We start from the raw sequence: 25,973 nt of genomic DNA, 5'->3' as shown, positions 1-25,973 counted from the left end.
GTGCCCATTTCACCAACCAAGGACATCTTTATATAGTGTGGAGGATTAGGGTTAAACCCTAATACCCATGACCTTTCATTTCCTAGGATCCATGGGTTAAAGCTCCATGGACTATCCATGAAGACTTAGCCCAACCTAAATGAACTTGGCCCACTACACATATATATATCTAAGAGTCCATATTTAATTAGTTCATTTTGATCACTTAATTAATTATAAATTAATTCTTGATCAATACTAATTAAATAATATGATTATATTAATATATTAGAACTTATAATATATTAATATAAATCATAAATATACTATTCTCAAAATACTATCCATATAAATTGTGTCGGTGAAGTGCAACCCAAATGGACCATGCCGGGTCGGGTCAAGTACATACCAAATATAGTTATGGACTTAGACATTAATCCAACACTTTCATGGCATAAAGGTGCCAACTTTATGGCCCTAAGAGCTCCATGCACCTTCTAAGCCCTTGTTTTGGCCTCTTAAGCTTCATTTGGCCATGCATGTGAGTAAAGTTGAAGATTTTACGTGACCTTTTAGCATTTAAGGTCCAGATCTGTGTTCATGATCCCTATATTGAAGATATGGTGGTTTTTGGATTAATTTATAAGCATTTTAGGATTTGGGTTTGAGCTTAATGCCTTTGGGGTAGTTCTTCATGGGTAAAGTTGGAAACCTTACCCTTCTAGACACATTATCAGTCTAGATCTGGAAGATAGGTCTTCGGTTTGAAGAATAGTGTCTTAATTCATTAAGTGGGTTGGTTGATCGAAGAACTCAACGAGTTCTTAATGGAACTCGGAGAATTGGGTTGGGCTTGTCTCGATTCTGTTGAAAAAGGAGGAACTCGATGAGTTAAAGGGAAAATCGGCGAGTTTGATCGAAATATCGTGATTCTATGCTTGATGGATTGGTTGAGCCCTAATTGGGCAGTGATCGATTATGAACAATAGTTGGTTCGGGTAAGGACCCCAAGTGGGAGAGAGTTGGTGATTTAGGGTGAGAGACTGCAGTGTGGGCCGGTCATATGTTATTCAGCGAGGACTGGAAGCTACCTTCATCATGGTTGTGTAGGTTTTGTCGCCTATGTCATGGATACCCGGGATAAGGGTAACGCTACTATGGACGATGTGTTGATTGTGCGGGAGTACCTGAATGTATTCTCGGAGGATTTTCCTAGGGTACCACCGGAGAGGCAGGTGGAGTTTAGGATCAATTTGGTTCCAAGTGTGGCTCTGATAGCCAAAGCACCATATCGGTTGGCTCCTCCCGAGATGCAGGAGTTGTCTAAACAGTTGCAGGAACTGTTAGACAAGGATTCATTAAACCGAGCAGTTCACCTTAGGGATCCCTGATTTTGTTTGTGAAAAAGAAGGACGGATCCTATTGGATGTGTATTGTCTACAAGGAGTTGAATAAGGTTACGGTGAAGAACCGTTATCCACTCCTAAGGATTGATGATCTTTTCAGCCAGCTTTAGGGTGCGTCTTGGTTCTCCAAGATTTATCTGCGATTGATTTATCATCAGATGCGAGTCGGGTACGAGGATGTGCAGAAGATAGCTTTTTGGACTCGCTATGGCCATTATGAGTTCGTGGTGATGCCATTTGAGCTCACCAATGCTCCTATTGCGTTCATGGATCTCATGAACCGCGTATACAAACCGATGTTGGATCGGTCTGTCATAGTATTTATCAATGATATCTTGGTTTATTCCAAGACACAGGAGCAGCACGAGGAGCACCTAAGGAGGTATTGGAGACATTGAGGAGGGAGAGAGTTTTCGCAAATTTCTCCAAGTGAGAGTTCTGGTTGCACGAGGTGCAGTTTCTGGGACACCTTGTCAACCAGAACGGTATTATGTTCGATCCGGCCAAGGTCGAGGCCGTGATGCAGTGGGAGGTTCTGAGGTCTCCATATGAGATTCAGAGTTATCTTGGTTTGGTGGGTTATTATAGGAGATCCATCCAAGGTTTCTCCAATATTGTTGTTCCATTGACCCGACCAACCAAGAAGTCGGTGACATTTTTGTTGGGGGTCCGATCAACAGACAACTTTTGAGACTCTTAGGCAGCGATTGTGCAAGGCGCCAATTTTGACCCTTCCAGAGGGTGTCGATGGTTTTATGGTCTATTGTGATGCTTCGATCACGGGTTTGGGTGCAGTTCTGATGCAGCGGGGGCGTGTGATTGCTTACGCTTTGAGGCAGCTGAAGCCTCATGAGGCGAATTACCCGACACATGATTTGGAGCTAGGGGCGGTGGTTTTTTCCCTCAAGATTTAGCGGTATTACCTCTATGCGATTCGTTGTACTATTTACACGAACCATAAGAGTCTGAGGTGTTTGATGGATCATCCGAATCTGAATATGAGACAACGTCGTTGGTTGGATGTGGTGAAGGACTATGATAGTGAGATCCTGTACCACCTGGGGAAGGCCAATGTGGTTGTGGATGCTCTCAGTCGCAAGGTGGTCGCGTCTCCGATTAGGGATATATGTTTTTGGATGACAGTGATTACTCCATTGCTAGGACGGATTCGGGAAGCTCAGGTGTAACGACCGTTAACTGAGGTATTAATTATTCATTATTTCTTAAATTATTGTTGGGCGAAATATGGATAAAAGGACTTTTGATTTGGACTTAAGCAAATGTGCCAAGGATCTGGGCCGCCCATAAGACGTATGTTGAGCGTAGCCTTGGTGTATGCGGGGCATAGAGGCATGCATTGGATGCGGAAGGCGTGCGCACGTACGCGCAACATAAGTGGGTAGATGCCAAAACCCTAATTTTTAGGGTTTAAGACATATAAATACCCCATTATAGCCACCCCCTGGCCTCCTTACCAACCCTTCACCCTCAGAAAACCCTAATACGCCCTCATACTCCATTGTTGTGTATGTTTGACCTCTTGAGCTTATTTTTGGTGAAGAAAAGCTTGGAAGAACTGAAGAGAAGTTGGAGGAGAAGAACTTGAGTATCTTGAGCTCAAGGATCTGAAGCTATTTCATCTTTTGGTACCTAAAGGAGGTATAAAGCTTCTAACTTTCCACTTAGAAGCTTAGATCTAAGATTTTAGAGCTTTGGACCTTTTTAGGTCCAAAGGATGGACCTTTATCATGCAACTTTGTTTTTGATCTTAGGGTTGCCACCCTTGGAGCTCAAAGCATTCCTTTAGCAGTAAAGTTTCAATCTTTGGGGCTTTTATGGAACCATGCATGAGATCTAGCCATTTCTATGGAGTTAGTTACTATTATTCTATGTTTGGGCTTATTTGATGGGTTGCAAGCTACCAAGTGATCGACCTTATGGATTAGGACGTTGAAAGGGACTTGGATATATAGTTATAGCCTCTAGAGTTGAGTATTAAGTGCTTAATGGGAAAAGTAGCTTAGCAGGGTAGTACGTTAGGCGTACCAGCTTATACGCATAGCGTACAGAGAAGTACGCCCCGCGTACTCAATAGTATTGGGCTTTTACCTTTTTGGGCCTTGGTTTGGGCCAACTATTGGACTTATCAGCTATTGGGCCTTAGTGGGCCATCAAAAGTCTGATTTTAGACTATGGACATTGTTGGGCTGAGGGAAGGCCTATTTGAGAAGTTGGGCCCAATTTAGAAAATTGGGCCATTAGTGGGCCTTTAATGGGCCATTAGTGGAGTTAGAAAGATTAAAGGGATTTGGGCCTTGGTTATGGTCCAAATCATAGCAGGGGTAAAATGTTCATGTTACCCTTAGAAGGATTTTCAGATTTTCTGACTAAGTGTTGCTGTATATAGTTAGCCGGGGAGTCGTGGGAGCAGCTAGCAGAGATTCCTCACGCACGAGTTCAGCATCCAGTTTGAGAGGTGAGTCCTCTTCCAGTAGGAACGGGTCTAAGGCCATAATGTCGGCCCGTTAGATGTTAGTAGTTCCAGATTACGGTCCAATGACGGGGCGGCCCCGAGAAGAGTTTATGTATGCTTGAAGTCATTCTGATTCATGCATGTTATGTGTTATGTGTTCCGGGGCTAGCCCGATGCATGCAAGTTTATATGTTATATGTTATGTATTCTAGGGTAAGCCCGATGTCGGGGCAAGCCCGATGTATGTTATATTCTTATGTTATGTATTTATGATATATGATATGTTGTGTATGTGCTTGGGTTAAGCCCGATGTCAGACGTGGTCTGATGTCAAGGTGAGCCTGATGTCGGGCAGGAGTCCGATGCCGGGTAAGCCGATGTCGACTTTGTCCCGATGCAGCTGGGCGGTATCCCATAGTTGTGTTATCTTTTATATGATATATATGTGTATGGTATGTGGTAGTTTGGGGGAGCTCACTAAGCTTCGTGGTTACAATTTTTAGTTTGGTTTCAGGTACTTCAGCTAGCAAAGGGAAGGGCTCGGGATTATCGCATAGCACACACCATGGTTTTCCAGCCTGAGAGATTTACTCTGATATTTACTATGAGAATTTGATATGTTGACAGACATTATGATATTTTGAGATACATGGTTTATGATTTTATACTATGGTGATGATATTTATGGTTTTAATAATGATTTTAAAAAAATGAAATTTTTGGACCATATTTTTGGGATGTTTCAAGTTGGTATCATAGCCTTGGTTTGAGGGATTCAGGCACACTTTCGGGTGTGTCTGAACTTAAACTGAGGAATTGATATAGAAATTTTCAAAATAAAAATCATTTTTTTTATAAAAATGATTTCTGAGAAAGGAAAAGAATTATGAAAAGGGTCTGGTGCATGCAATCAGTCGAGCTCAAGTAAGTACTCCCAAATTACCCATACAAGTTTATGTTATGATATGTTTATCAACCTTCTGAAAACTGCATGCTAGATTAGGACTAAGGATCTAGGAAGGATGCCTTATGTGCCTGTTATATGTGTATTAGCTTTATGAGAACTGCATGCTAGTACAGATTAGTCAGTATGATAGTTTGAGTAGTATATGCTTGATTATGTGTACTCAATGCTCGAATGCTGCTTGCTTTGTGCTTTTAGGAGTTCTTGTAACGTCCATAAAAATCAAGCCAATTTAAAACCTTTTAAGTATCCAAAAAACCATTAATTATTACAAAGTGTTTTCAAAATAGTTTAAGCATCAGAGTTCTCATAAATCGAGGAAGTGTACGGTCACGCTTTCGCCTTCCCACGGTCATCCGCTGCACCTGAAACAATAATCGATAAATGTAAGCTCGAAGGCTTAGTGAGTTACCCCAAAATACCCGTACACACAACAATACACATATAATAACAAACAGCATACTATGGGTCCAATCATCCATCGGGATGGAATAACCCAGGCCCCTCAACCATCGGGTTGGAATACCAACATACTGTTGGTCCAATCAACCATCGGATTGGAATACCCCAGGCCCTCAACCATGGGATTGGAATGCCCACATACTACGATTTCAATCATCCTCAGGATGGAATACTCTCGGCCCACAACCATCGGGTTGGAATGCCCACACACAATACATATATAACAGATACTATGTGTCCAATCATCCATCGGGATGGAATATCCCAGGCCCCTTAACCATTGGGTTGGAATGCACATATACTACGAGTTCAATCATCCTCGGGATGGAATACTCTCAGCCACAACCATCGGGTTGGAATGCCCCCATAACCAATCAAACATGTGCACCTATATTAGATAATCATATAACAATCTATAAAGACAACATACTAGGGTCCTATCATCCTTGGGACGGAATACCCTCAACTACAAATCAATCATTTGCACATATAACAGGTAATCTCCTACCAGCATACAGACAATCAGACCAAACTATAGGTCACTAAGCATAACCACATCCGATCTACCAGGATACCGATCAAACAGATCATACTAGCATATAACCATCCTACCTACGAGGATATCGAGCTAACATATCACAACAGTAACAATCCCAAATAACAAATCAAAGGGTTGGCCTTCGTGCCTTAGACCCTTGAGTACAGTGAGGATAACTCACCTTGAAATATCATATCAAAACTAAAGAATCACTTTCCCGAATAACCGTCCTGCCAAGAATCCTGAACTATCAAAAATAACATATGCTAAGTCAACATATGGTCTATCAATCTTGACTAAGGGATCCATATAGTCCAGTTTGCCTTTTCTCTAGTTTGGGCCAAGGTCCAATACCAAATCCATGGTCCACAAGTCCACATATGCAAGGCCCATTATTGGCCCAATTTACCAAATTGGGCCCAACTCTCTAATTAGGCCTCATTCCAAGATCCATATTCAAAACTGGCCCAAAACACCATATTCATAAAGTCTAGCAAAGGCCCAAATCCAACTAGTCCATAAATAGCCCAAACCCCGAAGCCCAAATGACAAAACCCAACAAAGGACGTACGTTGGGCGTACTCCTCTGGCACATTGGGCGTACTCCGCCTTGTGTTGACCACCAACGGGGTGGTTGACCCAGTATGTTGGGCGTACTGGATTTATGCGGGGCGTACGTGAGCTGTTCTTATTACTCTAATAAGTGCTTTATAGCTTAAGCACTTAAGCCCAAATTTCAGATCCATCGACCAAATGTGCCTTAGAACCATAAAGTCTTGAACTTTATCACTTTGGTCATCTAGAAAGTTCTTAATACATGGTATTAATCCATTAAGACCCTTCTATTACATGCATGAGACACCTTCAGCCATTGGTACATCTAGGACCCTTCCTAGAGTCTGAAAGGATAGCTCATTTCGTCCAAATCATAACATGCACTAACTTGAGGACTTTTGGGACAAGAATGGTTCCATAAAGCTAGAATGGCTAGATCTATGTCATTTAAGCATAAAGTTTGGATCTCTTTTACCTTCTGGAGCTTCTAGGGCACCAAGCAACTTCGGATCTACAAGCTTGTTCTCCTTCTCTAACTACTTGATGAAACACCTTCCTCTCCAACTACTCAAAATACACTCTATAAGCTCACACACTAAATGAAATGATTAGGGTTTGGGGAAAAAGACTCTAAACAGTGGAGGCTGAGGTAATGGAGGGTTATGAGCTCGTATGGTTGTTTATATAGCACCCAAACCCTAAATATTAGGGTTTCCTTCTGATATGAGTACGCCCAGCATACACAAGTGTACGTCCAACCTACTAGGGCGCCCCTAGTATGCTCAGCGTACCCTTATGTATGCAGAGTACTCCTCCTGGTCCCAAAATTACAACTTAGGCCTTAGGCTTTTCATGGCTTTACCCTTCCATCCCTGAGGACTATAAATGACAAATCTTGGGATGTTACAATTTTGGCTATCTTTTACTAACTAGTAAACGAATATGTTTAGTTACATATTGCAAGGACTAAATAATTTCCGAAGGTTAGGTTTAAGCCTTATGTCGTAGCTCTCGTTTGAGTCTAACCATTGTAGGGTAGAACCTCTCATGCGAAGAATTATCTAGTCTGAGTGATATGTAATAGTATTCGCGAGCTAGTTAGGGAAAGAAAGTGGGGACTTCTTATGCAGCTGATGGAGGAGAGTGGGGTGGTGATTACCCTAGGGCAAGCCTAGGATGAGATTAGCAGAGAGTAGCAGTAGTAGAAGGGACTTTATGGAGTCAAGGTAGTTCTTGAGGAGAGTACGGATAGATGTGGAAGGTAGTATGGGCCCGTACTACTGAAAACAAAGGATCCGTACTCGAATCAAGGAAGGTTGAGATGAAACCAGGAAACTTGTAGCATATGAAATCCCTTGATTTATGTTTAGTATTCTGATGTTGTTATGATGTGTTTTCTTTTCAAAATGGTGGTTTTACGCCCTAGACCATCAGTCGGCAGTTCAGGTGCCGGTGAGGGATCAGGCTCAGGCTCTGGAGTTGAGCAGATGGACAAGCAGAATAGGGAGTTCATCTCCTCAGATATCACATGGATTATTCTTAAGCAAACTCATGTGATCTTCGGTTCGATCAAGGAGTGTATCTTGGAGCTTATTGATGAGAGATTTAGTTCTTTCCGCACTGAGGTGGCGGCCATGATGGGGCCGCGCACACTCACTTTCCGGGAGTTCAGAGCATGTGGAGCTCCCGACTATCATGGGGCTCGAGACCCCATTGCGAGTACTATATGGTTGGCTGATGTCGCCAACGCATTCCGCACCAGCAGATGTCCCGAGGGGGACAAGGTTAGCTTAGCGTCCTGTCTTTTGAAGGACAGGGCACATGACTGGTGGGAGGAGGTCGGATGAGCCAGTGGTGATAATACAGTGTTGGATGAGATGACCTGGAGTGATTTCACGACCAGGTTCAAGGCCAAGTTCGCACCTGTTATTGAGGTGCAGCAACTTGCTAGAGAGTTTCAGGATGCATCGTTGTGGCAAATGCGGCAGGATGCACGTGGGAACGTGCAAGACAAGGAGTTCGGGCTGCTACAAGTGCGACCGAACTGGTCATGTGAGTCGAGATTGCACAGCCACCACCACCAACACGACAGCATCAGATCTGATTTGCTTTCAATGCAATCAGAAGGGACAGAAGCGGTCCCAGTGCCCGAGTTTAGCAGCAGCAGGGAAGGTGGCGGCACCTTCCCCTACCACATTGAGAATTACAGATGGCCATCAGGGCCGGGCTGAGGCTCCCACGGTGCGGAGCAGGGCTTTTCAGCTTACTGTAGAGGAGGCACGAGCAGCTCATGATGTGGTGACGGGTATGTATATTTCTCTTATCTCTTTATTTATATTGTCTGTTACTTATGTTTATGTGTTTTGTTATAGGATCGTTCTTAGTGAATGGCATATCAGCTTTGGTATTTTCTGATTCGACTGCCACCCGGTCCCTTGTGTCGCTTGCACTTAGCAAGCACTTTAGTAGAGCTCCAGGGGAGCTAGATTGCCCACTTGATGTTGAGATAGCAGATGACAGGATCGTCAGGGTCACGAGGGTTCATAGATGATGTACGTTATGGTTATTCGATGAGCAGTTTTCATTGGATTTGGTTCCTATTCCCCTACGAGGGAATAAGTTTATAGTTGGTATGGACTGGTTAAACCCTAATGGGGCAGTGATTGATTGTGAGCAGCAGCTAGTGATGGTTCATACCCCTAGTGGAGGAGGATTAGTGATCCAGGGAAAAAGGCCACAGCGCGGACTGCTTTTACGTTCAACAGCGAGAGCGAGGCGCCACCTTCAGCAGGGTTACGCAAGGTATGTCGCCTATGTCATGGATACCCGGGATAAGGGTAAGGCAATAGTTGATGATGTACCGGTATGGGAGAGTACCCGGACGTATTCCTGGAGGATTTACCTAGGGTACCTCCGGAGAGACAGGTTAAGTTTAGGATTGACCTAGTCCCTGGGGCGGCTCCTATAGCCAAGGCACCATATCGGTTGGCTCCTCTCGAGATGCAAGAGTTGTCTACGCAGCTGCAAGAGCTATTATACAAGAGTTTTATCAGGCCGAGCAGCTCACCATGGGGAGCCCCGATCCTATTTGTGAGGAAGAAGGATGGGTCACATTACATGTGCATAGACTATCGGGAGTTGAACAAGGTAACGGTGAAGAATCGTTACCCAGTTCCGAAGATAGATGATTTGTTTGACCAACTTCAGGTAGCATCTTGGTTCTCCAAGATTGATCTACGGTCAGGGTATCACCAGATGTGAGTCAAGCATGATGATGTTCAGAAGACAACTTTTAGGACTCGTTATGGTCATTATGAGTTTGTGGTAATGTCGTTTGGGCTCACCAATGCTCCAGCCACGTTCATGGATCTCATGAGCCGCTTGTGCAGACCGATGTTGGATCAGTTTGTAATAGTATTCATCGATGACATTTTGGTTTACTCCAAGACTCGGGAGCATCATGAGGAGCACCTGAAGGAGGTGCTGGAGACACTGAGGAGGGAGAGGCTTTTCACAAAGTTCTCCAAGTGTGAGTTCTGGTTGCACGAGGTGCAGTTCCTTGGGCATCTCATCAACCAAAAGGCTATTCTGGTCGATCCGACCAAGATAGAGGTCGTGATGCAGTGGGAGATTTCGAGGTCTCCATCTGAGATTTGTAGTTTCCTGGGTCTGGCGGGTTATTACATGAGATTTATTCAGGACTTCTCTAAGATCGTAGTTCCCTTGACCCGACTGACCAAGAAGTCGATGACTTTCCGTTGGGGGCCTCAGTAGCAGGTGGCCTTCGAGACTCTGACACAGCGGTTGTGCGAAGCACTGATTTTGACTCTGCCTGAGGGAGTAGATGACTTTGTGGTGTATTGTGATGCGTCGATTTCGGGCATGGGTGCAGTTCTGATGCAGAGGGGTCATGTGATAGCCTACGCGTCGAGGTAGCTGAAGCCTCACGTGGCTAACTATCCGACGCATGATTTAGCCTACGTTTAGGGTTTTTTGTTTCCAATAGAACCTAAACTTATATATATATATATATATATATATATATATATATATATATATATATATATAGAGAGAGAGAGAGAGAGAGAGAGAGAGAGGTGGGTTCAATTGAGAAAATATAAAAGGTTGAGAATAAGGGAATCAATCTCAGCCACTCATTTAATCTAAGCATAAAAAGATACGGTGGCAAACTTGTAATTATGATAATAACCTTCAATCTCAAATACGTAACTGTATAGAAATAGATAACAGTTCAAACCCATTTCTAATCGATCATTTATCATCCAAATTTCTCCTCCAACCTTCAACAATCATCCAGATTTCTTCAATTAAACCATCATCAACATCATCCAGTGTTAATCAATCATTGATCTTCGTCAATAACATGTTTATCAACACGATTCAACAGTTAACAACAAAAAATCGTTTTTGGTTCTTTTAATCCAACCTTCAATTCTGCTTGAATACGATCAGATCTGCAACATCCACGATTAGTTATACTCCCAGCGTCATTAGATTAATATCATCAATAATCAACAAAAAATCCACTTCACATCATTCATTCAACATTGATTATCAAATAAAACTTCAAAATTGAGGTTAGAAAAAGATCAAATCGTTTTTTTTTTTTTTGAAAAATTTCATATAATTCTCTATCAATCTACTATTTTGTAAGATTTAAATAGTCAGAGTATCATGTTTTTAACATTTTTAAAAAAGTTAAATTGTATGCACTCCAACTGTTTGATGAAATGCATAAACTAAATTACCACGTTATATTCATATATAAATATGTTTTCTCACCTGAATCAGTATATGATTATTAAAACAAAAAAAAAACAAATATGCAAGTAGGTATGTTATTCATATGTGAATAACATATAAAATATATATATATATATATATATATATATATATATATATATATTTGTGAAAATACCTTGTAATATTCATATATGAATATACTGTGTAATATTCATAAGTGCATATATCATCTAATATTCACAAGTGAATATGTTATGTAATATTCACATGTGATATACCATGTAATATTATGTAATATTCAGATATGAAAATATTATCTAATATGCATAAGTGAATATATCATCTAATATTCACAAGTGAATATACTATGTAGTATTCACAAGTGAATGCATCGTCTAATATTTAAATATGAATATACTATGTTTATTATATGTTATATTCATATATGAATGATATTTAAATTGTAAAAAAAAAAAATTAATCGTGGTTTTTATTCATAAGTGAATAATGAATTTGTTTTAGTAAAAACCTAATTCACTTTTATTCACTTATGAATAAAGATAGCTGAAAATATAAAAAAAAAATATTTTATCTTAAAATTATATCAATATGGATGTCTATTTGAAGAAAATAAAAAATCATGAATTTTGGTATATTTAAAATCATTTTTCAATAAAAATAACTTCTTAAAAATTAGAAAAAAACTATGTTTTTGTATATATTAAGGTAATGTTTAGCATAGTTTAAGGAAACACGTTTTGTTCGAAAACAGATGTCTATTCCTTTCTCATTTTCGCTGATACGACGGAGGCTTTTGCGGCAAAAATAAATGATTGGCTAAGAATGATTCCCCCATTCTCAACCTTTTTTTTCTCAATTGAACCATCATATATATATATATATATATATATATATATATATATATATATATATATATATATATATAAAGGTTCAAATGAGAACCAAAAAAGATTAAGAACCCCTAAGAACCATTTCATTAAGGGTATTTTTGTCAAATACATTCATAACATTACACCCATTAAACATCAGATCTGATACACTCAAACTTCAAAAAAACTTTCAAACTCCCTCAAACTTTTTTAAAACTCTCATGAATCTTCAAGAACTCATAAATTTCAACACCACCGACTGCCACCACCTACCTCCGCCACACACCACCACAACCATCTAGAATCGTCGCCTCTCTCAAATGTTGGAGCTCTACCACCACCTCAGATCATTGACCAAACTCACCAGCACCATCTCCAAGCTCTCAGATCTGAAGCTTGACGTCATCCGCTACATATCACCGCCGTATGACTTCTCCGACTGAGCAGTAGCTCCACTACAAACAACCTCCGATCGTCGCCTCCAGAACCTTACACAATCGGCGCTGCTCATCGTCAACCACCAAATCCAACATTCTGTCATCCAGATCTAACATTCTGTCCTCCAGATCTGTAATCTTCGGTTCAGATCTATTATTTCTGCTACCATCGACGTTCAGATCTGAGAGCTCTGGTACAGGTCTATGATCTCCATTGCATCAGATATTCCAGATCTGTGATATTCCGACCATCGTTGCATTAGATCTTCTAGATCTGTGATTTTCGCAACCTCATTTTACTCCTCTCGCATCTGCACTGCCACAAACACCACCAGAAACACCTCCCGGTATCAGATTTGTTCCACCAGCTGTCAACTCCTCATCCTTCCGCTTATGCTTCACCACAACCGTCATTTTCTGCTCCAAACACCGCCTTCACATTGCTTCAGATCTGCTTTCATTATGATCTATACTATTACAAGCTCAGATCTGACAACCGACTACACCGGAGCAAATCTAAAGCCAAAAAAGTTTTTTGTGGTCAGATTTATCAAGAAATAACAAAAACTCGTCTTCTTTGGTGGCTAGTGGTGGTTCCACCGTCTTATGATGTTTTATGGTAAAATCTGGTTTTTTTAATAAGAACTCATCTTCTGTTGTCACCTCCCTTCATTGCTCTGTTTCTTTTTTATTTATGAAAACTAGTTTAAAAAACAACATACACACAAGCTGTTTGATGAAACGTTTCAATGAAAAGATATATGTTTTAAGCTGTGAATACTATGAATGAGTATTTGAACTAGTCTGTTAAGTTGTGAATGCGTGTCTGAAATAATCTTTTAAGTTATGATTGAGTGTGAACTAATTTATTTAATTGTGAAATATAAAAAAAAATTAGTATACTAAACTATGATTTTTTTAATCCATATATGATTATTGTAGCATGCTAAGAGCTTCATATTTGATGAAATATGTATTAAATTGTGCATATATTGAATTAGGTGTGAATATACTACATTAAGTTGTAAATTTTATAAATTAAACTATAAATAGACTGAATTAAACTATGAATTTTATATATTAAATTGTGATTTGTATATAATTTTTATGTTAAATTGTGTACGAATGAATTAAATGCTCAAATAATATTATAGGTTTTTACTTCTCTCCTCTATGATGTTGTTGGTCGTAAAAAAATTGTAAATTGACTAAATTAAATTGTGAATAGATAGAATTAAACTGTGAATTTACTATATTAATTTGTGTATAATACACAACTTAAATTGTGAAATTATTAAATTAAACGGTGAATTTTGTATATTAAATTGTGAATTCACTGTATTAAGTTGTGAATCAACTGTATTAAATTGTGAATTCAATGTATTAAGTTGGAAATTAACTGTATTAAGTTTTAAAATAACCGTGTGAACTGTGAATTATATTAAGCTGTGAATTTTTTATAAATTTTGTGTTATAATATGAATTATTTATGTTTGAATTTTGTATTAATTTTCTTGTAAATATATTAACTTTCTATATTGTATATAGTAGTTTTATAATTCTTTTACATTAACTCTAAATAAATGAATTAATATTTTATTAAATTGTGAATAAAGTATTTAATCGGTGAATATATGATTTTATATACATACATATATGATTTTGAAGGAATGATGGTTGCAATGGTGACTCATGGGGTTGGTAGGAGGGTATTGTAGTGGGTGGTGATGATAAACTTTATTTAACTCCTTTGAATTTTTGAATTTTTGTAAAATGGATTGTATTAAATTGTGAATTTTGTGAATTCAACTGTAAATAGATTGTATTAAATTATATAATTTACTATATATATATATATATATATATATATATATATATATATATATATATATATATATATATATATATATATAGTAATAAATTATGAATGAAAATACTAAATTGTAAAAATTCTGAATTTTCCATTTTTTTAAGAAAAAGCACTAAAAAATTAGGATTTTTATATGTTTATTAATCATTCACATGTTTAATAACTATAAAATAAGGTTCTTAGAGTTCTTAATCTTTTTGGATTTTCATTTGAACCACTCCCTATATATATATATATATATATATATATATATATATATATATATATATATATATATATATATATATATATATATATATAATTCATTTCTCGAATATCGAAAACCGTAGTTACTATGGGTGAGCAAAAACTGAACCGCAAACCAAAAAAACCGAAAAAACCGTATAAACCGAAACCGAAATGAAAACCGATGGTGCAGTTTTTAGTTTTACAAAAACCGAAAATACTCGGTGCGGTTTGGTTTCTAGTCTCGCAAAAACCGCAAAAAACCGAACCGCACCGCATATATATATATATATATATATATATATATATATATATATATATATATATATATATATATATATATATATATATATATCGAAAAGTGAATATACCCTTAAGGGTATATAAGCTTACGTACCCAAACTCATCATAACACGTCATTTTGTTTGATATATTCATTATAATGTTCTTAAACATCAATCATAACTTGATTTACTTTCAAGATTTTCAAAATTTCACTATTATCTTCCTCTTACATCAAATCTCTTTGCCGAACACCTATTAGGTTATATATATTATAGTTTAAAATGAAAATTATATGAATGGAAGATAAATGTAAAATTATAAAAATTTTGGAAGTAAATCAAGTTAGGAGTTTAATTATAAGAACATTGGACAATTACAATGTATATATACGATACAAAATGACATAGTATGGTGAGTTTGGGTACGTAAGCTTATATACCCTTATGGGTATATTCACTTTTCCCATATATATATATATATATATATATATATATATATATATATATATATATATATATATATATATATATATATATATATATATATAAAGTGTTAGTATTTGTAAGAACCAAAAACTTATGACAATTAAAGTTTTTATAAATATAAATGTCTATCTTATCTATTGAATGATGATTGTATATTTTTAAGCATACATGCAGCAGTATTTACAATAACAAATAATGTTTATAATATTTTTTTAAAATTTAAATATGAAGAGTACTAGTGATATAGTATCATTTTTATTAATACATTAATTGATATTATCGTGAGTGGTTATGTAATTTGATTTCAAACCAAGAGTGGTGGTATCGGTTTATCTCCAATAAATGATTAGCACTCCTCATCTGAGTTAAAGTAACTCGCTGAGTTACTTGAGTTTGAGTAAAAAGGCAAAATGAAAACAAAAAAAAAAAAAAAACTAACAAAAAACCGCATAAAACCGAACGGTGCGGTTTGTAAATTTCAAAAAACTGAAGTTGCGGTTTTCGGTTCGGTTTTAGCCAAAAACCGCACCGAACCGCACCATGCTCACCCCTAGTAGTTACTGACTTAAATGATGTCCCATAATTACTGAAAACAATAATTACTGAAAAACATATTGTTTTATTGAATATATTCATCCAAAGGAAAATTGCACAAGTAAGAACAACAGTAGTCAGCCGGAAGTCGTCCATTCATCATCGGTGGTGACCGAGCCCGGGAACCTGTTTCATTCTATTCATGACATGCAACTTCAATTCAATTCGTAAGGTATCATTAATCCCCAAATCCCACCCGCTTCCGTCATTAGATTCTGATATGCTTCCGTATTTGCGTTTCAATTAAGCTCTTTAATTAGTCCCGATGAACAGTAAACCCATGGAAGGTCTCATTTATGCCAAACACAACTCCTTTTTTGTCCCTTTTCGACCTAATCTGATTGAGAATTGCGTTACATCAATCGGACTCATATTTTGCAAAATCTGTCACCGCAATTGTTTCATTCTGCATGCAATGATGACGGAGGATGAAATTAACCTGTGTATATCTATTTTTTGCTTAGAAGAATCATGAAACCTCGTTCACAATCTCATCTTCAACCATGGAACCACTTTAACAAGTTCAGGAATCGGGTTTTGCTTGGTGCGTTTCTTCTTCTGGTAGTTTCCATGGAGGTTACTGTGTCACGATTCCTGGTTAAGTCACTGCCAGGTTTGCTTGGTGATCTTCCTTTCACACTTGAAACTGGGTAAGGTCATGCTCTTTCTAATAAAATCTAATTTCCTATGCAGATTGCGGGAAATAACAATGTGCTAAATTCTTGCTACCAAAATGTGCAATGTACTTATATTTTTATCCATATAATAGCAATGTATTTATATTTTATTTCTTTACTTATATTGTACTTTATTTGAGTAAATTGGTGAAAAATTGTAAGTAGGTTGCTTTTCTATGTAAAGAAATGTAAGTAGTTTGCAATTATAGGTAAAAAAATGTAAGCATATTGCTATTTTGAGTAAAAATAAAGTATATGCACTATATTGGCAAAAAAAGACGAAAGTTTGTTACTTTCTGAAATTTGTGTTTATATATATTATTCTTTATTTTTCTTTTTATATAGTAAATATACTAACTCTTAAAAGAACAATGTGGTTTAAGCTACATTGGGGTAGGAAAATCCGATGAAGTGCAACTATTTTACTACTTTTTTGAGTCTGAAGGGAACCCAAAAGCCGACCCTCTCATGATTTGGCTTACAGGAGGGCCTGGTTGTTCTGCTCTTTCTGGGCTTTTGTATGAGATAGGTATGTCTAAGATATGTAGTTTTTATTACTAATAGAGTAAATTACACGAATGGTCCTTATGGTTTGGGGTAATTTGTGCACTTGGTCCTTAAAAGGTCCCTCCTGTTTGTTTTTATTACGCGCTTGATCTCTACTGTTTGTTTTTCTTACAGACTTGGTCCCTATCTTACCTAAAAAGACTATTATTTAAATAGAGAAAAATGATGGGGTATGTAAGGTAAGGTGAGGGGTGGGGTGGAATTGGGGGTGTGTTTATTTAAATAAATCAAAAAACCAAGGGCAAAATAGTATTTTTAGCTAAGACAGGACTAAGTGCGTAACAAAAACAAACAGTAGGGACCTTACAAGTTAAAAAAAAAAAGTTAGGGTCCAAACGTGCAAATTACCCTAAACCATAGGGACTATTCATGTAATTTACTCTTACTAATAAATTAATGCCACAATATGTGTCTTGCTCTTTCCATCATAAATTTAAGAGGATATTAAGTGTTGGTGTTTATAAGTTGTAACAGGCCCATTCATGATCGACTATGCAAATTCTACTTTGGAGAAGCCAATGCTCCAGATAAACCCTCACAGTTGGACAAAGGTGTAATTTTACTACTTGTATATAGTATTTCATTTTAGAGTTTATAACCTTTTTTAATGTTAAAAATCCAATTAGTACAAGTGTCTTGATAATATAATTAATGAAATAAGTGTTACATTTTAGGTGGCTAATATAATATTTCTTGATCAACCTGCTGGATCTGGATTCTCGTATGCAAAAACTCCTGAAGCTTACATAACAAACGATACATTATCAACAATGCAGGTTTACCATTTTCTGAGGAAGGTAACTTAAGGTCATTTTTACGTTTCCATTTACATTCTTGGAGGCATACTAACATTTTTCCATTTGTGTCCTTGACAATGGATTTGTAATATATTTGTATCAAAATTAATAGTGGCTCCTGGAACATCCTAAATTTCTCAACAATCCATTGTATCTTGGTTCTGATTCCTATGGTGGGATAGTGGTGCCAATGATTGTTCAAGAAATATATAACGGTATATTCTTAATACATAGCAGTGTACTAATTAAGCTTCTGTTGACTAAATAGTCTTTCTTAAGAGGTTAATTTTCAGCTTCTTGTTTCCCTCTTTTAGGTAATGAAGTTGGAGAAGGGCTACATATCAACATAAAAGTACAAACTATTTACCTAATCTTTTCTCTAATGAACAATTGTGGGTTACATTAGCTTTGATTGGACTTGAAAAAGATTTACCTAATCTCTTCTTGGATGATCACTAAATATTTTCCAACTTAGGGATACGTGCTTGGTAACCCTTCAACAGACGCAAGTCTTGACTATAATTCAAAAATCCCATTTGCTCATCGTATGGGATTCTTATCAGATGCAATCTACAAGGTAAATAACAATAGTTGGATTAATTACGTTCCTAGATTACTACATATCATTTTCTTATATAGCTTTCCTAGCTGCAAATCACAATATATCCGGGATTTAATTAAGTTTTATATTTTTTCAGTCAACTAAAGTAAATTGTCATGGAGAGTACTTAAATGTTCATCCCAACAACAGCCTCTGCATACACTACCTTCAAGTGGTAGAAAAAGTACATGACCTAGACTTTTAACTTGGATTACTTACTAGCTAATTATGTCATCTTCAGAATCTGTGTATATTCCGTTTAATCATGTTTTTTTTTTTTTTTTTTTTTTAAATTTATCTACAGTGCCTGGAAAGAATTCGCAAGGCTCACATTTTAGAGCCTTATTGTGACACTCTAAATACCCTCAAATCTGATCTCGTTAGTAGAGGATTAAGATCTCTTGACAAAACCTCTATGGATATTTGGTCGTTACCTCAACTTCAGATACAAGGCTGTCGGGTATATGTGTGTATATATATATATATATATATATATATATATATATATATATATGTGTGTGTGTGTGTGTGTGTGTGTGTGTGTGTGTGAATAAGATTTTTGTGTTGTCACAGGAGGACAACTACCTGTACTCGTATACATGGGCTAACAGAAAAGACGTGCGAGAGGCTCTTGACATTCATGAGGTATGTGAGTTGTATTTCAATCCATGTTCATCTTGAATATACAGGATAATATAATCTCATAACCCCCAGGAATATAAAGAAATCGAGTGGGTGCGATGCAATGAAACGTTGCGTTCTCCTAATGATCATAAGAAGGTCTTATCTTACACGCACACTGTCCCTAGTACAGTTGCCTATCATCGACACCTTGCTGATAGAAATTGTCGAGCTCTTGTATATAGGTGTTACGCTTCATCCATCTCTTCCTCTCAATATCATATATCTATGTATACTCTCTATCTTAAGCTAATTAAAACTAGAGTCTACTTGGCCTTAAAAGGGCATAGCATAGTTGGTTTTCGCAGGTTCTATGCTTCAAAAAAGGTCAAGGGTTCGAGCCTCAGCAACTGCAGCATAGGGGTTTCAATTCTAATGTGGATTGATGTTTTTATAAGCGGGTCGTTGTTTACCTAATTTACATCTCATATGATGTTGGGCAGGTGGGGTAGGATAGTGTGGGTCAGCTCAGGGTTGTTGGAATAATAACCCTTTGCAGAAAACTAGAGTCGGCTATTTGTCGACCTTATTCATGCATTCATGTGATATTTAAAAATTTTTTTATTTAAAGTAAATGAACGTTGGTTACATTTTACAGTGGAGATCATGACATGGTTGTTCCATATTTGGGTACGTTAAAATGGATTGAATCACTAAATCTGTTAGTTGTGGATGATTGGAGACCTTGGTTTGTTGATGAACAAGTAGCCGGGTTAGTTTGTTTTCATTGACATGGCATCATCTAAATAAATGCTAAAAATACTAAAGGTGTGTTTGGTTGTGGAAAATTTTCCAGCTTTTTAGAAAAAAAATTCAAAAAAAACAGAAATTTTGAAAACGCGTTTGGTTCGTTCAGTTTTCCAGAGTTTTCTAAGAAAACGAAAATTTTCAGTTTTTCAAATTGTATGTAAATTAGAAAAGTGATTTTATACTTTTCCAAATATTTCTAAATTTCTCATATGGAAAATGAAAACTCCACCGGTTCCAACCAAACGCGTTTTCTAAAATTTTCATTGAAAACTGAAAATGAAAACTCAACTCTATTTTTTAAAAACATTTTCTTAGAAAATGAAAACGGTTTTCCACAACCAAACGCACCCTAATATTTCAATTTCCAAATTGTTTTACTTTCTTGCAGATACACCATGAAATACTCAAACCACAACTACAACTTGACCTTTACTACTGTAAAGGTGAGAAATCTTCATCAAAAACTTCTCCTCACTATAGCTTCTCTTGTCTCATGAAAGTGGCAATGTTTGACTTCGTAAAAATTAGTATACTTGTAAAAAAATGTTGTCAAATACAACATTCTTGTTATGATCATGATGGTTGACCTTTTGTGTTAAAGGGAGGAGGTCACACAGCTCCGGAGTATAAACCTAAAGAATGTTTAAGCATGCTTAAGAGGTGGCTTGCTAATGAAGATCTGTAATCAACACTAGTAAAGTTAAAACTTTTGTTCATTGTGTTGTACTTTTTGTAAGTCAATTTTGATAGATATTGTAATGTAGTTGTGTAAAATGTGTTATCATACAATAATTCTTCTAAAATAATTGAAGACATTTGCAAAAGTTAATGAGATGCTTTACATATAGCCCTACTAATCTACTATGACAACATCTCCGCATTTGTTAACAAGTTGATTTTGTGATTTTTGTAAAATCACTGTTGTAAAAATCCCGATTAGGTCCCGACTAATCTCCGATTAATCTCTAGGCACATTTCGACCGACTAGATGTCGCCTAACGATTAATCATTGCATACATAATGAATGAAACAATATAAAACGATGAAATTTTAACACTTTGAAGAAATTTTATCTCAATAGATATTGTTTGAGGTATTATTATTAGTGTTGTATTAATCATATTAACCTATTTTGTTATGATATTAGTGGTATTTACGAACTTTGATATGATATTAGTCATATCTAATTTTTTTAAAATTCAACAAATTAGCAAATCAATGGTCCCCGATTAATCCTCCGATTAATTTTCACCTAACTGATTAATCCCTTAACCCCAGTCCACTGATTAGTTAACATCGAACGTTTTTTTACAACCTTTTATAAATAAATTTCAAGTATTTGTTTTTTAGTCGACTTCGAGAATATTAGGTTAGTTTTCTGTTCTAAGCAAATTACAAGTGGCATCAAAAACAGTATGATACTTGTTTTAGCCGAGATGCTTGTTTTCTTTTTATATGTTTTGACCCTCACATACTTAAACAAAGAGAGAGATTTTAGTTATTTTATACCATCTTAGCGGGGCTTAATATAAATGAAGCCCATTTGAAAGCCCGGAGTATTAAATCGTAAGTTTGGACCACTTTGACCTAAAATGAACAAAAAATCTTCGATATGAAAAGCTCTCCGTCCTTTTTAGGATAAGTGATGGTGTATTATTCGGTTAAAAATGATAGTAACCTATGTTTATAACTTTATTTATTTTTACTTTCATATGGCATGTACTTTTTGATAGGTTTATAACTTTATATACATCTTTATTTAAACAAAACTTTAAACCAGACTTTAATTTTCTTTAGAAACAAATAAAATACTCCAAAAATCACAATTTTTAAACAGCTCCTGGCATCAATATATTTTTTAATTTTTTTTCTAAACTAGGGTCGTTTACACCATAAAAAAACAGACCAATGACAACTATCTTCTAATTATACAATATTATGGAAAATGAATATCTAGAGATTATATGCCAACCAAAACCAGAACTATATATACTATATACTAACATTAAAAAAAAAAAAAATGAAACAAACCAAAAAAAAACAAGCCCTTAGTGAATTGGCTTCCTACTTTCTCAATACTAACTCAAAAAAAAAAAAAAAAAAAAAAAAGTACTTGATCAGATTGGGGATCACAAGGTCAATTTGGTAAATTTGAATCCTTCCTTGCAGACTCCTATAACTGGTGGTTATCAATCGGCTCTCAATCTCAGTATCTCCTTGGCAGTTCTCAATCTAAAATATGGCATATGCTCCTACAAAAATAAAAGATATTTACTACTATTTATGACAAATTTAAAAGCAATGAATATATATATATATATATATATATATATATATATATATATATATATATATATATATATAATAAATAATTTGTTTTCTTCAATATTCATTTCTCTATTAAGTTATTAGAATATGGTTTACCTGATTGAAGCACAATCCAATGTCCCTGCTATAAAAATCTGCATATTTTATCATGAACATGCCACAATCATACCTGCCCACAAACAAATCGAACTATTAAAAAAAAAAATTAAAAATTATAATCCCAATAAATTACAATCTCTAAATCCCAATGTCCTAAGGAGGGCATTCATGTCTTTTGCACAGAAAGAGATTTCAATAGCATTTTTCAACTTGCAGCGCAGATGAATTTCATTGACTTTATTCAATTCAATTATCATAAAGTCAACAAGAAAAATGTCCAAACTCCAAAAGCTACCAGATTCCAAATAATAAAAAATTTCCTTTTTTGGTAAATATTATGAAAACTATTTCAAGAAAGTGAATAGTATACACACCCGTTTTCTTGATTAGGAAGATCAGTGACAAATTCTTGCTTCCAACAACTGACATCGATGTTTTTTCCAGTCTTGTCCTTCACCTCATCAGTGATGTATGTGGCCTGAAAACATGAAACAACACATAAGATTCATACATGGATGCAAGGGTATTTTAGTCTTTTTACACAAATAAGGTAAAGAAATGGAATCTGGCCTAGGAATTGAAATCTGTTATGCATTCGGTTGGCAAGAAATAGAATGGAATTCTTTTTGAAAAAAGAATATTTCACTTTTAATGGGGGGTATTTTAGTCTTTTAAATAATAAAGAGAAGAAAAGGGAAAAACATACCAACATTTTCATTACTTTCTTATCTGCCCCTCCAAGTGAGTCAAGATACTGGAATTTTTCTTCTTTTTTGTTGATAACAGCCAAACACCAGTGTATTTCTTTATGAATGGGAACAAATATCTGTTTAAAACTATTATTAGCAAACAAGTAGAAAAAAAAATAGAAAATTAAAATCTTTTCATTTACCTTGTCACACTCAAGGAGACCATATCCTAACTTCTTCTGTGTAGTCCATCTTCTAACTGACTTATAGTCATACCCTGTTCTTCCACTTATCAACTGCCAAAAAAAATTATAATTTAGAATATAAGTTTCTATATATGACTAGATAATTGGAGAAATATTTTACATATTACTTAGGCTCATATTACTTATGCCCATTATGCATTTATGATAATCAATAAATCCTTTTATCTTGAGATATAAATAATTTCAACAATTACCAAATCTATGAACAAGAAAAGATAGAAAAAAAGGAATGTGATTAACCAACCTTCTTGTAGAAAAATGTGTTGAAGAAATGACATTTCAAAAACTTTTGGGGATCCCTAGTTTCCCTCTCCTTTAGCAACTCAAGATAAACATTGATGACCTTTAATAAAGAAATCAGCAGTGTAAGCTTGCATATTATTAATACATTAATATACTTTCATATATAACATTTTAAGTCAATAATCACCTCATCATTTAACCATGCCTTAGGTCTCAAACATTGCAGAACTTCCCCTGTGATTGTAATATTTGAGTTTTCATGATTGACAAAAGGCTTCCTCCTACAAATTTGAAAGTCCATTTAAAATCTGACAAATCAGATGAAGAAAAAAAGTAAAGCATTCTTTGTTTGTATACGGTTTACTACATATCTACAAACATACACAAACAAAAAAACATACCGATTAGAATAAGACAGTGCATTATCAACCATTTTCTCTTCGTCCTCTGTAAGAGGTCTAAAAGGGTCATTTAAATCCTGAAAAAACAATTGATTTGATATGAAAAACAGTTGATAGAATATATAAAGTTATAAACTTCAATCCAAATTACCAATGAAAGTTGAATACAAACTGTTTACCTCCTTTTTCTTAGCAGGATGTGATTGTTGATATAAAGCTCTCCTCTTTTCGTGTAACTCAATATCAAAATTTATCCTCCTCAATTTAGAATCACTCCTTTTAGCAGATTCATACAACTTCTTATGCAAAGGGGAACCCATATCTACATCCATAGCATCTGAACCCCGGTCCAAAGACAAGGATTCCAACATCTTTCCATTTGTCAACTCAGATACAACTTCAGAAGAAGTTGAGGGTGTCTTTTGATCTAATTCCCAATATTTGGCTGCTATTTCTTGTACCTCCCCTGAACTATGAATGTGTTTTATCGCATCTTTCACCATTTCAACCTCCTCAACACTAGAACTCCTAGAAGCAGCCTTGTCATATTTAAAATTCTCCTCTTTATCAACATCAATTACCTCCGTCATATCCTGCTTTTCAAACACAACAAGCCTGCAAGCACCAATTGCAGATTCCTTCGCGTGTTTGTACTTCGAAAACAGATCATTCATATTTTCACCCGAAATGTAAGATTTTTGTCTAACAATCCCACTAGAACCACCATTGAGTCTTTTCACAGTAGAAGTAAATCCACTAACAATTATACAAGGAGCATGAACTTCTCTATTGATCGGGGTTACCGGCTTAGGATATTGGCTGAGCCTGGAAACCGAACTTCTTGAAGTTTTCGTTGGAGCAATGTGAGGCGAAGACCAAGATGATGATTTGAGTTTCTTCGCAACGTGTAGAGAGTTGTAACCGTACACAGATGGTGATGAAGTTTGAAATTCTGCGTCGCGCTTGTTCCGATTAATCGTTAAAGCACCCATTACTGCTGAAAAATGAAAGCGATCTAGGGTTTTCTCCAAACCCTAGGAAGAATTTCTGTCAAGCAATTGTATGTTAACATACAAACAGCAACAAATTGAAAATCTACAACCCTAGAATAGGAAAGGATTGTGAATTTGGCGTAAAGTTAGGGCTCGTAAGATTGGAGTAAATAGTTTTGTGCTGAGATAAATTGACGTTGATTTCAGCTGCGAATGTCTTACCGGCTGGGTGTTCACGGGTGGGTTTTAAACGGTGAAACCGGTCAAATTACGCAAGGGTTAGTTTAGCCGTTTGTATTTTTTTTTTTTTTTTTTTTCTTCATGTGGTTTCAAATATTCGAAACCGTAATAAAGCTGTTTTGTTTTGCGGTTTAAAAATTTTCAAGCGGTATAAAATTGGATCAAACTCGAGAATTTATATATATATAAATTAATTTTTAATATATATATATATATATATATATATATATATATATATATAGAGAGAGAGAGAGAGAGAGAGATAGAGAGAGAGAGAAAGAGAGAGAGGTAAGTTGAATTGAAAAAATAAAAAATGTTCAGAATGAAGGAATCATTTTCAGCCAATCATTTATCTAACATGTACACCTTAAAAAAATGTGTGTGTCATTTTTCATTAAGGGTATCTTTGTAAATTAGCCACTTTTTTATATTGAACTTACTTGTTCGTTGTTATCAGTTTCCGATTTGATGATATATTTATCTCGTTTGAATCGGATATGAGGAATTCATTATCAAGATTCTTTTCTTTATATAACTCGTTAGCAATTATACGTATTTTTTCCATTAATCGTGAAGTTTCGCATCTTTATTTCAGTTTTCTTTTTCATATTCAGTTTCCAATTTAATTAGGTATGTATATCGTTTGAATCGGATATATCGGAGTTCATTATCAAGATTATTGCTTTATATAATTTGTTAGGAATTACGCGTATTA

At 35.8% G+C, this 25,973-nt stretch overlaps 2 protein-coding genes across 3 annotated transcripts; one reads left to right on the top strand and one right to left on the bottom strand.

Annotated features, from left to right (window-relative positions):
• Window positions 1-15,963: 15,963 nt before the first annotated feature.
• On the top strand, window positions 15,964-20,792 carry LOC145053121 (serine carboxypeptidase-like 13). Of its 2 annotated transcripts, none has more exons than XM_079001111.1 (15): window positions 15,964-16,099; window positions 16,395-16,577; window positions 16,988-17,133; window positions 17,646-17,722; window positions 17,846-17,968; window positions 18,081-18,183; window positions 18,283-18,320; window positions 18,444-18,545; window positions 18,667-18,753; window positions 18,874-19,029; window positions 19,143-19,214; window positions 19,284-19,435; window positions 19,849-19,962; window positions 20,389-20,443; window positions 20,602-20,792. In XM_079001111.1, the coding sequence occupies exons 2-15, from the start codon at window positions 16,399-16,401 to the stop codon at window positions 20,683-20,685; spliced, it is 1,488 nt and encodes a 495-aa protein (XP_078857237.1). In that variant the 5' UTR covers window positions 15,964-16,099; window positions 16,395-16,398; the 3' UTR covers window positions 20,686-20,792. The 2 variants fall into 2 exon arrangements, with proteins under 2 accessions (XP_078857237.1, XP_078857236.1); XM_079001110.1 differs by having other exon boundaries at window positions 15,978-16,099; window positions 16,392-16,577.
• A 1,034-nt stretch (window positions 20,793-21,826) lies between these two features.
• LOC145053120 (ubiquitin-like-specific protease ESD4) lies at window positions 21,827-25,243 on the bottom strand. Its single transcript, XM_079001109.1, has 9 exons — window positions 24,206-25,243; window positions 24,027-24,103; window positions 23,813-23,906; window positions 23,627-23,725; window positions 23,320-23,412; window positions 23,134-23,253; window positions 22,802-22,905; window positions 22,425-22,497; window positions 21,827-22,252 (listed from the first exon to the last, which is right to left on the bottom strand). The coding sequence occupies exons 1-9, from the start codon at window positions 25,016-25,018 to the stop codon at window positions 22,190-22,192; spliced, it is 1,536 nt and encodes a 511-aa protein (XP_078857235.1). The 5' UTR covers window positions 25,019-25,243; the 3' UTR covers window positions 21,827-22,189.
• Window positions 25,244-25,973: the final 730 nt, after the last annotated feature.

This window comes from Lactuca serriola, chromosome 5 (assembly GCF_051521515.1).
Source record: "Lactuca serriola cultivar US96UC23 chromosome 5, Lser_US96UC23_V15, whole genome shotgun sequence".
NCBI lineage: Eukaryota > Viridiplantae > Streptophyta > Magnoliopsida > Asterales > Asteraceae > Lactuca > Lactuca serriola.
This window is presented reverse-complemented; position numbering and strand designations above follow the sequence as displayed.